A 14,812-nucleotide genomic window follows, 5' to 3' on the forward strand; every position below is an offset into this window, starting at 1 on the left:
CATTCCGCAGTGCTTTGAATTTGTTTCCTTTTGGTGGATGATGTACAATGATCACATATCACTCCAGGGAGGTTTGTTGGGTTTTATGCTGTGTATGCACCCAGAGGAGAGCTAGTGATCATCAGTAGATTACTGGGGCACTTTTTACTTCAGTTAGTGGAGGTTTTTTTCCCCAGTTTAGCTCAGTTTCACTTATATGCAGTTTATAAGTGTTTTGGTCCACCCGGCACATTTTATGGCCGGACATGTGAACACTTATCTTTAGGGTCACTATTATGTGGCTATTGTACTTCACTTTTTTCATCAAGCAATATACTGAAGTCGTGTTCTCTCTCTCTCTCTTGGTTTCCACGCCTACTTGAAGCTTGTGTAAACCCTAACCCTAACACTTCATTGCCTTCATTTTTTTCGACTCTCTTCACTAGAGCAAAGGTGCAAACGAAATCATCTTACCAGCAAAGGTCCAATCTCGCCCATCTTTTTTTCGACTCTCTTCACTAGAGCAAAGGTACAAACTCATCCCACCAGCAAAATACTTGAGAATAGCCACGGTGCTAAACTAGATGCATCCAATCTTTCACCCATCTTTTTCTCGACTCTCTTCACTAGAGCAAAGGTGCAAACTCATCCCACCAGCAAAATACTTCAGAATAGCCAAGGTGCTAACTTGGCACCAATATGGGCGGAATACATAACGATCCACATGTCGATTGAGGTGGGCTTGCTCTTGCAGGGTTCTCTTCTCTCTGGTTCCCATCTCTGAGCTCCTCGATTGTACTCGACCAACTTGTAATTCAGGGAGAGCACTCTTGTCGTCACCTCAACTATCCCAGTGTTCCACACTGGGGAGAACTAAGGTAACCGAACACTCAAAAGTCCACATCCTGAGAAAATTCAAATCTGCAACCTTTGAGAAAGCCATTGAAATTTTTGCTAAACAACTAACTTCCATGATATGGCCTTGCTGAAAGATCTCATTTTGCCTTAATTGATTTTACCCAAAATTCGTGAAAAACGACGATTATTATACATATGAACAACCCCTTAGCAAGCTTTGAAAGCTATTAAATGAATAAGGTTAAAACTTAATATTAAAAGATTTAAACCTTTTTTTTTTCTCTTTGATAGGTTTGTGCATTCGGGCTGCCTGTATTGCTTCTATGCTTCTCGGCCCCCATAGTTGTATGCTCATTTGTTCATGCATGCGTCTTTGTCCACAATGATGGCTTCTTTTTCAAGACCAAAATGACGAGCGGGTTCAATCTTGGGTGATTTATCTTCTACTTTGGGAGCTCTACGCCGACTGCTACTTGGAGGCCTTGGGCTTGATGCGCAGAAGGTCACTTTCTCCTTGCCATCGGTTATGCCCAGTTTGATGCCAGCAACAGGCTATGGATGATTTTGACTTGTTTGAGTGTTGACGAGTTGTTAAAGAGGAGTGATCTGTGCATGCTGGTTTCACAACACTCTTATGCACTCTTGCTCTCTTTGCACAGATGTTTTTATGCACCATTGTTGGCTGCACCACTGAGAGCTCAAGTCTATGCTTCATAGCCTAATTGTGTTGATCACCTTCTTCTACACCTCCTTGCCTCAAGGGTAATGCGCATGGAATTGCTTCTTTGCTGTTTACATGGCTGGCCAAACTGAGTGCCTACATGTGGCCTTTGTAATGACACTGGATTAAGCTTCTCGCTTGGATGATGCACATCTCGCTCTTGATAGCTAAGCATTGAACACTCCAACGATCAAAGATTAAAGAATGCCACGATCAATTGATATTCTTCCCCACAGGACCCATTAAGCTCTGATACCAATTTGATGGAATAGTATCACCAAATATGCATCATCACAACAAGCATAGATCACAATTGAGAAGCATCAAACTAGAATGATTGGGTGTGCGTACACTGTACTAAATCAATGACTTGGACTTTGCTAAATAGCCCTAAAATGGAATGTCAAAGGTCTTCACCTTTGGACTAACCACGACTGTTCATATCCTTTATCCATTATTATAATCACCATATATGAACGTTAGTTTGCAACCGCACACAATGTATTAACATCTAACAAATGAGTTTGTGTCCTAGGTGCTAAATAAGTGAACATTATCCTTCAGAGGATAAGGGGAAGGGGGCGATGCGAGGAGGTCCTTGCATGATGTTGGATCACTCTTGATAAATATGTTTTTGTCCAAGAACAGGATGTTTGGATTAAATTTCAATCTTGCGCTTATCATGGTTGGATTGACCAAATTTTGCAATCAAACTACTCTCTAGCTAAGGAAGAAGACAGTCACCATCACTTTTATGAACAGCGGTTAGAAAATACATAAACCAACCCTAGATGCGCTTTGATAGTCTTCTCATTCAAAATTACTGGACCAAAGAAAAACCGAATCATGCTCTTTTAGGTTTTAAATTATGCCAAAACAATACAGTCAAGCATACCATGTCCACTTGAAATCGGGCCGCATTACTGAGTTGGGGTACCAAAACAACATCTGCCTGTAAGTCAACATCAATTTGAGTACAAAAGCTTTCACTTGAAACAACCACATGAATTGACATTGCCAACAACTTATGCATCACAATTCCTTTTCTATGCTGAGACATTTTGCAACACACCATGGTAAAATCATCACCAAAGCAATATTTTCCAGCCTTCGCCACCAGTAATTTTTCCAAACCATTAAAACCACTTTCAATAAAATGTTGGGCCCACTTTAGCTTTTCATCTGATCCCATTTTTGCTTCTACTCTCTTCTGCAAAAAGAAGAAAGCTCACAGTCAACTGACAACTGAGACCATGATTTTCATACAAGTTAATCACATACTTCATTATAGCCACCATTAGTTGGAACGCATACCAAAACTGCAAGATTTTGCAATGGTTGTATGGATGCCACAATATGGTTGACTACCTGTTGGCATGTCTTTTTCAATAATCTCTCTCTCTCTCTCTCTCTCTCTTTCTCTCTCTCTCTCTCTCTCTCTCTGACACTCTAGTGACATCAGCTATGCTTTATGGAGTGCAGATATGGGGACCTTCAGTGGGCCATCACAGCGCAGGCGGGTGGAGAGGTATGGAGAGGCCTTTGGTATCTATGATTGCTAGGCTTATTAGAGCCAAGGCTGTGGTACCTCATGAGATTATTCGAGCAGAGCTGGCAGCTGCCCCTCTGGTGATTGAGGCTCTTACGAGATCAGTCTCCTACATACATGGCTTGTGGGATCTCCCCCGAGACAGATATGCACGCCTCGCCCTGGAGTCCTCCCGACAGTTAGCTTTACAGGGAGACACGGCTTGTTGGTATGGACAGATGACATCTTGGTTCCAGGCACATGGTTTTAGCATGGACAGATTGCCTCCCTTCCAGTATTCTCTGGAGGCACCCTCTCTCACTCTTACACGGACAGAGATTACCAGACTCATCCGTCAGGATTTAGTTCAGCTGGACATTAGGAGGACATGGATAGAGCCGACTGAGGAGCTGGGCACGAAGATGGCTTTCTACAGAGAGCATTTTCTTCAGCTCACAGCAGATGGTTTTGTGATCAGACCCAGTTACATGGATGTACACTTGTCTCATGCAGTACGATGTGCTATTGGTCAGATTCGCACATCCTCACACCAGCTTGAGATTGAGATTGGCCGATATAGAGGTATACCAGCTGAGGCCAGGATATGTCGAGTATGCCATAGGGAGCCAGAGACAGAGCTGCATTATATATGCCATTGTACTGCATACTATGAGATACGTGGTCGTTTCCACTGTTTATTCAGAGAGGGTTTTGGACCACTTTCCAGAGTCATGGGGTACCAGGACCAGAGGTGTTTGGGATTGTTCTTGCTTGAGCTGCGGAGACATAGAGATAGCCTGCTTAGGCGCACAGAGAGCCAGACTCAGAGGCACATTACAGACTTCTTTAGTCCAGCCATCACTGCGCCAGATGGACCACAGCAGCAGCAGGACATGGATACCGCCCACACCAGGGGTACACTGATTGATCGTGCGATTGAGCTTGGGTGGTCCAGACGCCCACGACTACGGAGGAGGGCATCCCAGCATAGACGGAGGTTGCAGCGGCAGATTCGGATTATTCTTGCGAGGCATGCGGGACACCCAGTCAGGGTGCTGACCACAGAGGATATTGAGGAGATCCGCCAGTGTCCGATGCGGCACATATTATGAGATGGAGGTACCTCCATAGTGTACCTTCCAGTTCCAGTTTCATTTTCTAGGTGCCAGTAGTATCATCTTTATTTTTCATTTTCTGGGTTTTTTTATCCAGACATTGTATCAGATCCACCATGATGTAACTTTTGGTCTCATAGGTCATTATGGCCTTTTGAAGACGTTAATATAACATTTCATTTCATTTCATTTCTCTCTCTCTCTCTCTCTCTCTCTCTCTCTCTCTTTGTTTTCTTTGTATCATGATGAGATTACATGGACACTATTGTATCACTTTTGGTCTCATAGGTTGCATATCATGATTGTATACTCCATGCATATAGCTTTGCATTCTCCTAGTCCTAGAGCTCCATCCCCTTCACCACTCATTGTACTTATTGCACACCCAGATTCAGCTTTTTAGTTCAGTACTTTTTCATTTTGTTGGGATGACAGAGGATACCCCATACAGGTACACCGATTTGTCTCATAGGCCGAGTTCGGTCTTTTGGAAGACGTTAATAAATCTTTCTTTCTTTCTCTCTTGATCAACACATCATGTTCCTAGTAAAGGTTCTTATCAAGCAGAAATTTTCACACCAAAATTTACAATGATCAAGCGACAAAATTTCTTTAAAGACAAGAAAACAATTCTTTTATTTCTTCAAAGCTTATTATATTGCTTAGGGAAATCTCAATCCCTTGATCCAAGAAGTCAAAACTATCAATACTTGCCTACTATGACAAATTTTCTATGTGAAAGATACATACTAAGATGGTCAAATCTAGAGGATCCATAGCTCTCTCACTGCGCCCCCACAAGCTCTTCGGTTCTCTCTGTTCGCCCGCTTCTCTCTCTTGGTTTCGCTTCTCTCACTGTTCGCTTCGCTTCTCTCAGTACACACCAACAAGCTCTTCGCTTCTCTCTGCTTGCCCGCTTCTCTCTGTTCGCTTCTCTCTCTTCGCTTTGCTTCTCTTTGTTCGCCGTGCCCCCACAAGCTCTTCTCTTCTCTCTGCTCGCCCCAAAAGGACTCAGCCATCTCTCTCTCTCCTCGTAGCCCCCTCCCGCCACTCTCTCTCTCTCTCTCTCTCTCTCTCTCTCTCCCCCCCCCCGCCTGCTTCCCGCTCCCGCCTGCTGCCTATCTTTCTCTCTCTTCGTAACAGCCCCCTTTGGCCTCTCTCTCTCTAGGAAGCACTGCAGACACGCACGGAGCTCTTCCTATGGCCAAGGGTTAATTTTTAACCCGAAACCAGCCTGTTTCAGCCCAAGACAAGATGGAGAGGATCGACATTGAAGACCTGATCAAGGCAGCCAACCAACAACACAAGAAAGAGACGGACAATGCAATTAATATGGTCAGCCGGAGCCTTCTTGACAAAGTCAAGAAGCTTGAAGCGCAGATAGCAGCCCAAGATGCAGAGATCGCAAATCTCAAGAAGGAGATAGTAGAAGCACATGCTCAACATAAGCTCGAGGAAGGTGAAATTCAGCCCGTCATGATGGAGGAGCTGAACACCATCAAGGCCCAAGTGAAAACACTTCAAGAGGGAGAAGAAAAGAAGGCCTGGGAGACCTCCTCGTGGGTGGAGGTGCTCACGAAGACACAAAAGCAAGTAGATGAAGGGGAGAAATGGATAGAAGTGGTCAAGAAAGGTAAGAACAAGGAGGCCGAAAGCACATCTACCTCGAAGATTATCAACCTAACCATTGAGAGGAACAAAGAAGAAAGACAAGGGCACTTCATGTGCGGATCACGGGTCTTAAGGATGGTGACAATGTAGAGGAGGAAGCCAAAGATTTATACACACGCGTGGGCATTTCGAGGCCACACACAGGGGCTTGGAGAGTGGGCAAGAAAGACAAAAATGGAGAAGAGAGCTCGAAGGAGAGAGCTCTCATTTTACGCTTTCCCACCTTGGAGGCCAAGAAGGATTTCTTGGCCAAGCGCTCCACCCTTAAGAAAACGGGCATCTTTTTAGGAGATGACCTCACCTTGGCACAGCTAGCACATATGAGGGAGTGCATGCCGGAGATTAGGGCAGCCAGAGAAAAAGGGAAGCTAGCATTTTACAGAGGAGGCAGAGTGGTGATACTAGAGAGACGCACCACATGACGGTGCGAGACCTATGGGACCAGTCTGAGACTTGCAGTATGGAACTGCAACGGAGCATTGAGACTGGATGCGGGGGCCTTTGAGGACAGCTTCAGAGATAGGGACATCATCTTCTACTCGGAGACACATCAGGCCCCAGGCAGCACGTTACCGAGAGTGGCGGGATACAGATGAGAGACGACTTGTAGACAGGAGGCCCGTTCGAAGCATGGTGGTCACGGATCTGGAGGAGTTGCAGTTCTTTTTAGAGAGGAGCTTCAGCCACTCATCCATGTTATGCGCCGTGATGAGAGCGCGAGGTACATGTGGGTCAGAGTGAGGGCAGATGAGGGCAGACCCCTATACATTGCTGTATGTTACTTTCCACCCAGCACATCTCATTATGTAGCGCCCAAGGGGCAATCTCCATATATGATTCTAGATGAGGACATATGGGAGTTCTCCAGGGAGGGAGATGTTATCATACTTGGGGACTTTAATGCTCGAACGGCTCAGTACCATACCTCCTTCTTTGACACTTCGCAGGAGATGTTGAGAGAGATAGATGTGGAGGAGATGTGTTTGACCCGGAGATCACAGGATGAGGTGGAGTGTACTGAGTATGGGAGATACCTCTTGGAGACGGGGATTGCACATGGGCTGGCCATTTTAAATGGCCTAGAGAGGTATCCACTTGCCAGTGGCTTTACTTGCTTTCCACACAGACATGGGGCCAGCACAGTGGATTATGTTTTAGCCTCGCCAACCTTCATCCCGAGTATCCAGGATTTTGCGATTGGCCCCAAGCCCATCGGAGTTACGGTGGATCATGCACTTCTCTCTTTTACGGTGGATTTCCACTACAGTACCCGCTAGGTTGGGCAGTCCTCCTATCACCCGAGATATACCTTCTGTAGAGAGACTGATGGAGTATACACTGCGGAGATCTACAGCTTGTTGAGTGCAGAGGATCCACAGAGGCCATTAGCAGAGCTCACACAGATCCTGACAGAGGCTTTACATACAGCTGCAGCGACAACCTTCCCACACACGCAGCCCACAGTACCACCACGTCCTAGGAGCATGCCCCAGAATAGTTGGTATGATGATGACTGTAGGGAGCTCAGAGCCCGGCTACAGAGAGAGGTGGCCACAAGTGTTACTACGTATAGACAGTCACGCATCATCTTCCGCTGCCTCATTCGGCGGAAGAAGAGAGCATTCTTAGCTCGGCTGGAGAGAGACATGTATCAGCTGTTTTTGAGTCAGGATTCTGGGGAGGCCTGGAGATTGCTTAGAGAGCACCCCCCGTCTTCGGCCATTACCTCTCCAGTTACATGGGGCGAGTATGCAGCCTCCCTCTACACAGTACCAGAGCAGCCACCACTACCGAACCCTCCAGAACCTTGTCCACCCACTTCTACCTTCTTCACAGCAGAGATGGTGAGGAGGGCCATCAACAGATTGCATACAGGGAGGGCACAGGATCATGAGGGCATTGTAGCCGAGCATTTCATACATGCTAGAGATATGATTGCAGACTTGCTAGCTCTCATGTTTAATAGAGCCATGTGTGAGGGGTTGCCTGGGACTTGGAGTACTTCCACGATTGTGCCGTTACTCTAGTTTGGAGATCCGAGCCTGGTACTAACTACCGCACCATTATGATTGGTCACTCGCTAGCCAAGCTATATGCCTCTATTCTTGAGCAGGAGTTGTGCAGATGGGCAGAGAGACAAGGGGTCCGAGCTCAGGGATAGGCCGGTTTCAGAAGGAGATTCTCTACTTTGGATCATATCTTTACCCTCAAGGCTATCATTGAGGAGGGCAGAGCACATGGGAGGAGGATCGACCGTGGCTTTGTGGATTTCCACAAGGCCTTTGACACAGTGCCCAGAGCTAGACTGATGCGCAGGCTGCAAGACTTGGGGGTTCCATGTGAGCTCATTTGGGGTATTATGGTACTTTATGAGACAGTAGTTGGAAGTCGGATCTGCTCCTGCTTCTCGCCGTCGCGCATCCCCCTCTCCCCCCCCGCCTGTCCCCTGCCATCTCCTCCGCCTCTCTCCCCCGCCTCCTTCCTCGCTTCCTCCCCCGCCATCTCTCCCCCCCCGCCATCTCCTTCCTCGCTTCCTCCCCCGCCATCTCTCCCCCCCCCCGCCTCCTTCCTCGCTTCCTCCCCCGCCATCTCTCCCCCCCCCCCCCCGCCTCCTTCCTCGCTTCCTCCCCCGCCATCTCTCCCCCCCGCCATCTCCTTCCCCGCCTCCTTCCTCGCTTCCTCCCCCGCCATCTCTCCCCCCCCCGCCTCCTTCCTCGCTTCCTCCCCCGCCATCTCTCCCCCCCCCCCCCCCCCCCCCCCCCGCCTCCTTCCTCGCTTCCTCCCCCGCCATCTCTCCCCCCCCGCCATCTCCTTCCCCGCCTCCTTCCTCGCTTCCTCCCCCGCCATCTCTCCCCCCCCCGCCTCCTTCCTCGCTTCCTCCCCCGCCATCTCTCCCCCCCCCCCCCCCCCCGCCTTCTCCTCCGCTTCATGGCTCTTCCCCCCGCCTTCTCCCTCTCCTCCCCCTCCGTCTCGCCCCTCCTCCCACGGCTAGCTCCCCCGCCCCCCGCCCCCCCCCCCCCCCCCCCCGCTATCCTCTCTCCTTCCGCCTCTCCGTTTCCTAGTAGGGTTGTGTCCCTCCCGTTGGTGACCCCGGTCTCTGGCCTTTTCCGTCTGGAGGACTCCATGGAAGCCGCTCCGACTACCCCTGCCGATTCCGGTCTCCGTCTGGAGTTCACAGATGCAGATCATCAGTTGTTTGTTTCCACGGTATCCGCTCTCGAGGCCTCCTCCTTGGTCTGCAAGATAGTGGGTAGCCGTCCGATGCGGAGAGAGCTTCGCGACCTTCTGCAAGGCAGCCTCGTTGGCGTGCCTGCCAAGATCGTCAGCGTGGATTTTTTGGGCCGTGGCTACTACCAGGTGGATTTCGAGTCCCCCCAGGCAGCTCAGACGGTGCTGGCTCGGAGCCCCATTGCCCTCCGCTCATCCCGGGCGTTCCTGGCGCGATGGACTCACGGTTTCGACCCCGCTTCTGACCCGCTAGCAGGCGCGACAGGTTTCCCCATCACTATCTGCTTTCCTGGACTCCGCAGGGAGTACTTGCCCCTCTTGTCATCCATTGGCAAGGCGTTCGGGCAGGTGGTGGAGACGCCTCAGACAGCGGCTTCAGTGATAGCTCGGGCAGCAGGACTCCCGGCCATTCGTGTTGTGGTTCCGTCACCGGAGTCCCTCCCGAAGACGATCCTCCTCCCTTGTCTTTCTGGAGGACATCTGATACAGCGCGTGGAGTATTCGGGCCTCCCCGGCCAGTGCTACATCTGTCGGGAGATGGGCCACCTCGCACGCGCCTGTCCCCGCAAGGGGGTTCATCCTTCACGCTCTGCCGCCTCTGGACCCCCTTCAGGAGGCCCGAGGGGTGGCCATCCACCTTGGAGACCGGACATCCCTGGCTCGTCTCAGCAGGCGCCATCATCTGACGAGCAGGCCCCGACGGAGGATGCTGCGCAGACCCAGGAGGCTGGCGGATGGCAGGAGGTTCGCCGGCGGAAACGCCCGGCCCGCAGGGACTGTCGCAGACGCCAGCAGGCAGCACAGGCTGGCGGACAGGCGACTCCGGCTGGCGTCTAGGCACCTACCCGCACTTATGCTCCAGTCAGGGATAGGCGGCCAGCAGGTCCCACCCCGATGGACGAGGATTCAGTATCAGTGCCCGTTGAGGCCGCCGGTGGAGCCCCCCTCATGGAGACCCCGCTCCCGCCTCCCCCCTCGGGGGGCCCCGCCCCCTCCATGGAGCAGATTCCTGAGGATCCCGGGCCGCACTCTGCGACCCCCCGCCCCTCTTCCCCTCACTCGGAGAGCACTCCTTCCACCCCCCCCCCTCTCCCCCCCTAGCCCTCCCCTCCCGCCTCCCCCGGCGGCCCCCCTGACACCTCTCCTCTGGCAGATGCCTCTCCATCCTCTCCTCGCTCTCCCCCCTCCTCTCCGCGAGCCACCATCCCTCCCTCGGCCTCTCCAGGATACTCCTCCAGACCACCCACTGCCCCGGGACAGCGCAGTTGGGTAGGCCAAAGTTCAGTTCAACGGCTGTTCCACCGTCACTCCGGGCCGGTGGAGATGGCGATCCTAGCTTCGCCCGCCCCACAGAGTTCTCCCCAGCCTCCCCTGGGGGGCCCCCGCGAGTGATGGGGCTCCCAGTGGTTTACGGCTTTTTCAGGTGTCTCCAGCTGGATGCTGGCCCGTTCGAGACACTGGTCGCACCCTTGCGAGTTTGCGTGGTGTGCCATCCCTCTCGTTCTCCTTCAGTGGTGAGCAGCATGGTGGCCTTCTCCTTTCCTCTCAGTGTTGCCCTAGACACAGCATGGGATTGCAACTCTGTAGAGGAAGTTTTGCGTGATCAAATACTGGAGTTTTCTCACCACTTCAGTGACTTGGGGCTCACGGACCTATTGCAGACCCGATTACACTCAGCCCGCATGAGCTTGTTTGGTATAGGAGATTGGCGGGCGGATCCGGTCCACACCTCAGTTGAGGCGGTGCTACTGATTCTCCTCCACGCCGCCCCGAGGATGCAGCCTACCTTTAGATACATATATGCAGAGGATTGGTCTCACGCCTATGCCCTGGACAGGGCGAAGGTGGAGTGGGGCTGGACACAGAGACAGGTCACCCTCTTTTTGGAGAGACTCCGCACCCGGACAGACAGTGACTATTCTCCCTCCAAGCCGGCGCCCAAGACTCACAGAGTGGAGGGCAGCTCATCCGGGCCGGCTGAGAGGGGTGAGCCAGTGGCGGCTGCTTCACTTGCCATAGCTCATCCATGAGGATCCTCTCATGGAACATCCAGGGTCTCGGTGGACCTCGCTGCTACATTGGTCGGGGCAGACTTCGCCAGGAGATCCAGAGGGCTCTCGTTGGAGGACCCATAGATATCCTTTTCATCCAGGAGCACCACCTTTCTGCCGGGCGTACCCGTACCTGCGGGAAGATCTTGCCAGGCAGGAGTCACACTTTTTGGTCACCGGCATATGGCTCCCAGGGGAACCAGGGTGGAGTATGCATCTCAGTCAGTGAGCAGCTTCTATCCGAGGTTGTGGATTCTGGCACTCTGGTCCAGGGTCGAGCGCAGTGGATCATCCTTCGGGTTGGGGAAGACCGCATTGGCTTCCTCAACTTCTACGCCCCTAATGGGGCGACCGGGAGAGCTGAGTTCTGGAGCACCATTAGGCAGTCCCTCCCCATGGCAGACCACTGGTGCCTAGGGGGGGATTGCAACATGCTAGAGGATGCAGAGGACAGGATGGGGGGCAGCCAGGAGACCATTCATGGGCCGGAGCTCGCTGCCTGGGAGGAACTAGTGCTGCAGGTGAGAGGCCAGGATCCGTGGACTCTCTCGGAGTTTGGCAGGTTGCAGGGGAGTTTATCTTTCTCGCGCTCGGATAGACGGGCCACAGGAGTTGACCTTTCCCGCATCGACAGGTTTTACATTGATGAGTGGGCTTGCGATAGAGGTGGCACTATGGGTATACTTGCAGGCTCCTCGTTTTCAGACCACTTTCCAGTGCTTCTCCAGATCGAGGACCCTACAACAGGAGAGCAAGGCCAGAGCGTCCGGATTCCAGATTGTCTCATAGAGGAGCCCGAGATTGCGTCCAGAGTTGAGCAGGTCTGGCAGGAGCTTCAGTTCAGGAGAGGATCGGCAGCCAGCGATCTTGACAGGGGTTTGTAGGAGATCAGTAGGATGCTCAGACAGGCTGCCTTGGACCGTCTGGAGGCTTTCAGAGAGCAGGAGAGGAGCCTGCAGAGGAGTCTAGCTTCCCTTCAGAGACTTCAGGAGAGGGATCCTACGAGCCCTTGGATTTCAGAGCAGATGGAGTCAGCTCGCACAGAGATCAGATCCATCGAGGAGAGGAGGGTGGAGTTCCGATTCCATGCTCGGGCTTCTTTTTGGACACAGGCTGGAGACAGAGTGACTCGAGATTTCTTTGAGGCGACAGGGCCTCGCTTCAGACGAGAGGGTCTCAGGCGTCTTCGGCAGGCTGATGGCCAGGTAGTGGTGGATCCCCCCAGGGTTCGGGCGATCGCCACAGATTTTTACAGGGATCTGCTCTCTACTGAGCCAGCAGATGACAGGGTGAGAGAGGCTCGGGAGGCAGTCTGGAGCTTCACGAGACCGGTTGTGCCGGCCCATTTGCAGCACTCCCTTCTCTCCCCCTTCTCGGATACGGAACTGGAGGAGGCTCTTCAGGCACTTCCTCGGGGCAAATGCCCAGGAGAGGACGGTCTCTCAGTGGCTTTCTTCCAGAGGTACTGGGGTCTCTTGCATAGGGGTTTCAGATTGGCATTCCAGGAGATCATGGAGACGGGAGACATGCCGGACAGCATGGCAGAGGGGTTGATTCACTTGATCCCCAAAGAGGGAGGAGACAGACTGGAGATTAGACAGTGGAGACCGAGGCGATCAGCAGGCGGCTTCAGCCTCACCTTCCGGACATCATCCACTCCACGCAGACAGGCTTCATCCAGGATAGGAGCATCCTGGATAACATCTTCTCCTTCTGGGAGGCTACGGCTTTGGTTAGATTTCGGCGGGAGGATCTGGCAGTGCTCCTTCTCGACTTCGAGAAGGCATATGATCGGGTGGACTGGGCCTTCTTGGAAGGCACTATGGAGAGGATGGGCTTCCCCCCTCAGTGGATCTGTGGGGTCTCTGCACTCTACACATCGGCTCATAGCCAGGTGCTGATACAGGGCGTGCGCGGAGAGAGGTTCCAGCTCTCGCGCTCGGTGCGGCAGGGGTGCCCCTTGGCGCCCTTTCTTTTTCTTTTTGTGGCGGAGGCCATGAGCACTTTCTTGACGGCACAGGATACAGGTCTGCGGGGCCTCCAGCTCCCCATCCGCACCTCGGAGGAGCTCCTAGACTCGGAGTTTGCGGATGACACTGCTGTCTATCTTCAGGGAGGGGAGGAGAACCTCCGCCGCTTCGCCTCAGCCATGGACAAGTTTTGCAGAGCTTCGGGCGCTTTGATCAACTGGCACAAGTCGTGTGGGTTGTGGGTCAGTTCTATGCCCCCCCCGACTTGGAGGCCAGTTGATGGGTTTCAGTGGCTGCCCCCCGGCACTACAGAGCGCTATTTGGGATGCTATGTGGGCATTGACATATCTCCGGAGCAGCAGATAGCCCCCCTTCTTCTGAGCATTCGGAAGAAGCTTCTGTATTGGAGTACCGCTCGTTTATCTCTGGCTGGCCGAGTGGTTGTGGCCAACCAAGTTCTGCTTGCTACCATGTGGTACATCACTTCTTGCTGGGCCTTCTCTCGAGCGTGCATTGGCCAGGTGCAGAGGCTCATCAGGAACTTTCTTTGGTCCGGTGGCGACGGGCGGCCCGCCAGGGCCAAGGTGGCATGGGCTGTGATCACTCAGCCGAGGGAGAGAGGCGGCCTGGGCATAGTTGATCCTATTTGTCAGAGCCGAGCTTTGCTTGGCAAGTTGGTGGTTCGTGGCCTCCTACCAGGCGCTGAGCCGTGGAAGGAGTTTCTTGTTTCCAGGATTCTCAGCCGCACTCCTTCTCTTAGCGGCTCCTGGACCCCCGGGATCAAGTGGATCTTTATAGAGCAGCGATCCAGAGGAGTGGGCCTTGGCTTCGAGGAGCGTTTTGCAGCTAGCCTTCTGAGGGCCTAGGAGCATCTGAGGCCGTCACTCTTCCAGACTCCCCCGGGCACCGATGAGGAGCGCCTAAGGCAGCCTTTAATCTGGAACCCCTTGATCCGACTTCCCAGTGGTCATATGGTTGGATCGCGATCTCACGTGTCGTGGGGCCCATTGAGCTCCGGCCCAGCCCAGTCCCTAGACGACTGGACATGTTTTCAGCAGCTGCCTCTAGAGGTTCAGGAGAGGAGACTCAGCGGGATGAGGGGCAGAGAGTTGATGAGGCAGGACATTGAGGCGGCCATCCCCGGGAGTGGCGGACTCCAGTACAGGACCCTCCACCTCCACAGTGGATGGGCGTCTTTACTCGGCATGAGATCCTTCTAGCGGTCTGCGGCTCAGCAGAGAGAGTCGCCCCACTCACCTTCGAGGTGGGAGAGGGAGGCCAGCTTCAGAGGACCCGACTAGATTTGGATGAGTTCCAGGGTTGTATCTTTCAGAGGGTGCGGGTGGTCGGCTTTCATCAGAGACAGTGGCATGTAGACCCCTCACCGGCCTCGATAGGGGAGGACTATTCTTGGAGATTATGGGCTTGGGACAGCAGGCCTCTTATTCGCCTTCAGTGGGATCCAGGCGAGTGGCTTTGGCAAGATCCCTACTCGGCCCCTACCAGCCCAGGCACCCCCTTTTTTCAGTACACAGCGAGGCTGGGGCGGCGGATCCAGAGGCACAGGATAGCGGGCACCCCGGCGGCGGCCGAGCATTGGCGGCGACAGGGGCTCTCCCTTGCCTTCCTCAGGGACTTCTGGCAGCGCCTTTGGGCCAGCTTCCGGCCCCGAAAGGTGACGCTTTTTCTCT

At 53.0% G+C, this 14,812-nt stretch overlaps 1 protein-coding gene across 3 annotated transcripts in view; it reads right to left on the reverse strand.

Annotated features, from left to right (window-relative positions):
* The window catches only part of LOC147634022 (glutathione S-transferase 2-like), a 123,565-nt gene that overhangs the window by 27,794 nt on the left and 80,959 nt on the right, over positions 1–14,812 (reverse strand). For all 3 annotated transcript variants that reach the window (XM_086805124.1, XM_086805125.1, XM_086805123.1), the window contains 3 exons: positions 2,873–2,926; positions 2,631–2,768; positions 2,454–2,510 (listed from right to left, as the gene is read on the reverse strand). In XM_086805124.1, coding sequence (XP_086661250.1) covers positions 2,454–2,510; positions 2,631–2,768; positions 2,873–2,926 — 249 coding nt within the window. The remainder of the gene's footprint in view (positions 1–2,453; positions 2,511–2,630; positions 2,769–2,872; positions 2,927–14,812) is intronic.

Source organism: Cibotium barometz, chromosome 11 (assembly GCF_041138505.1).
Source record: "Cibotium barometz isolate CiBa-2024 chromosome 11, ASM4113850v1, whole genome shotgun sequence".
Classification (NCBI taxonomy): Eukaryota; Viridiplantae; Streptophyta; class Polypodiopsida; order Cyatheales; family Cibotiaceae; genus Cibotium; species Cibotium barometz.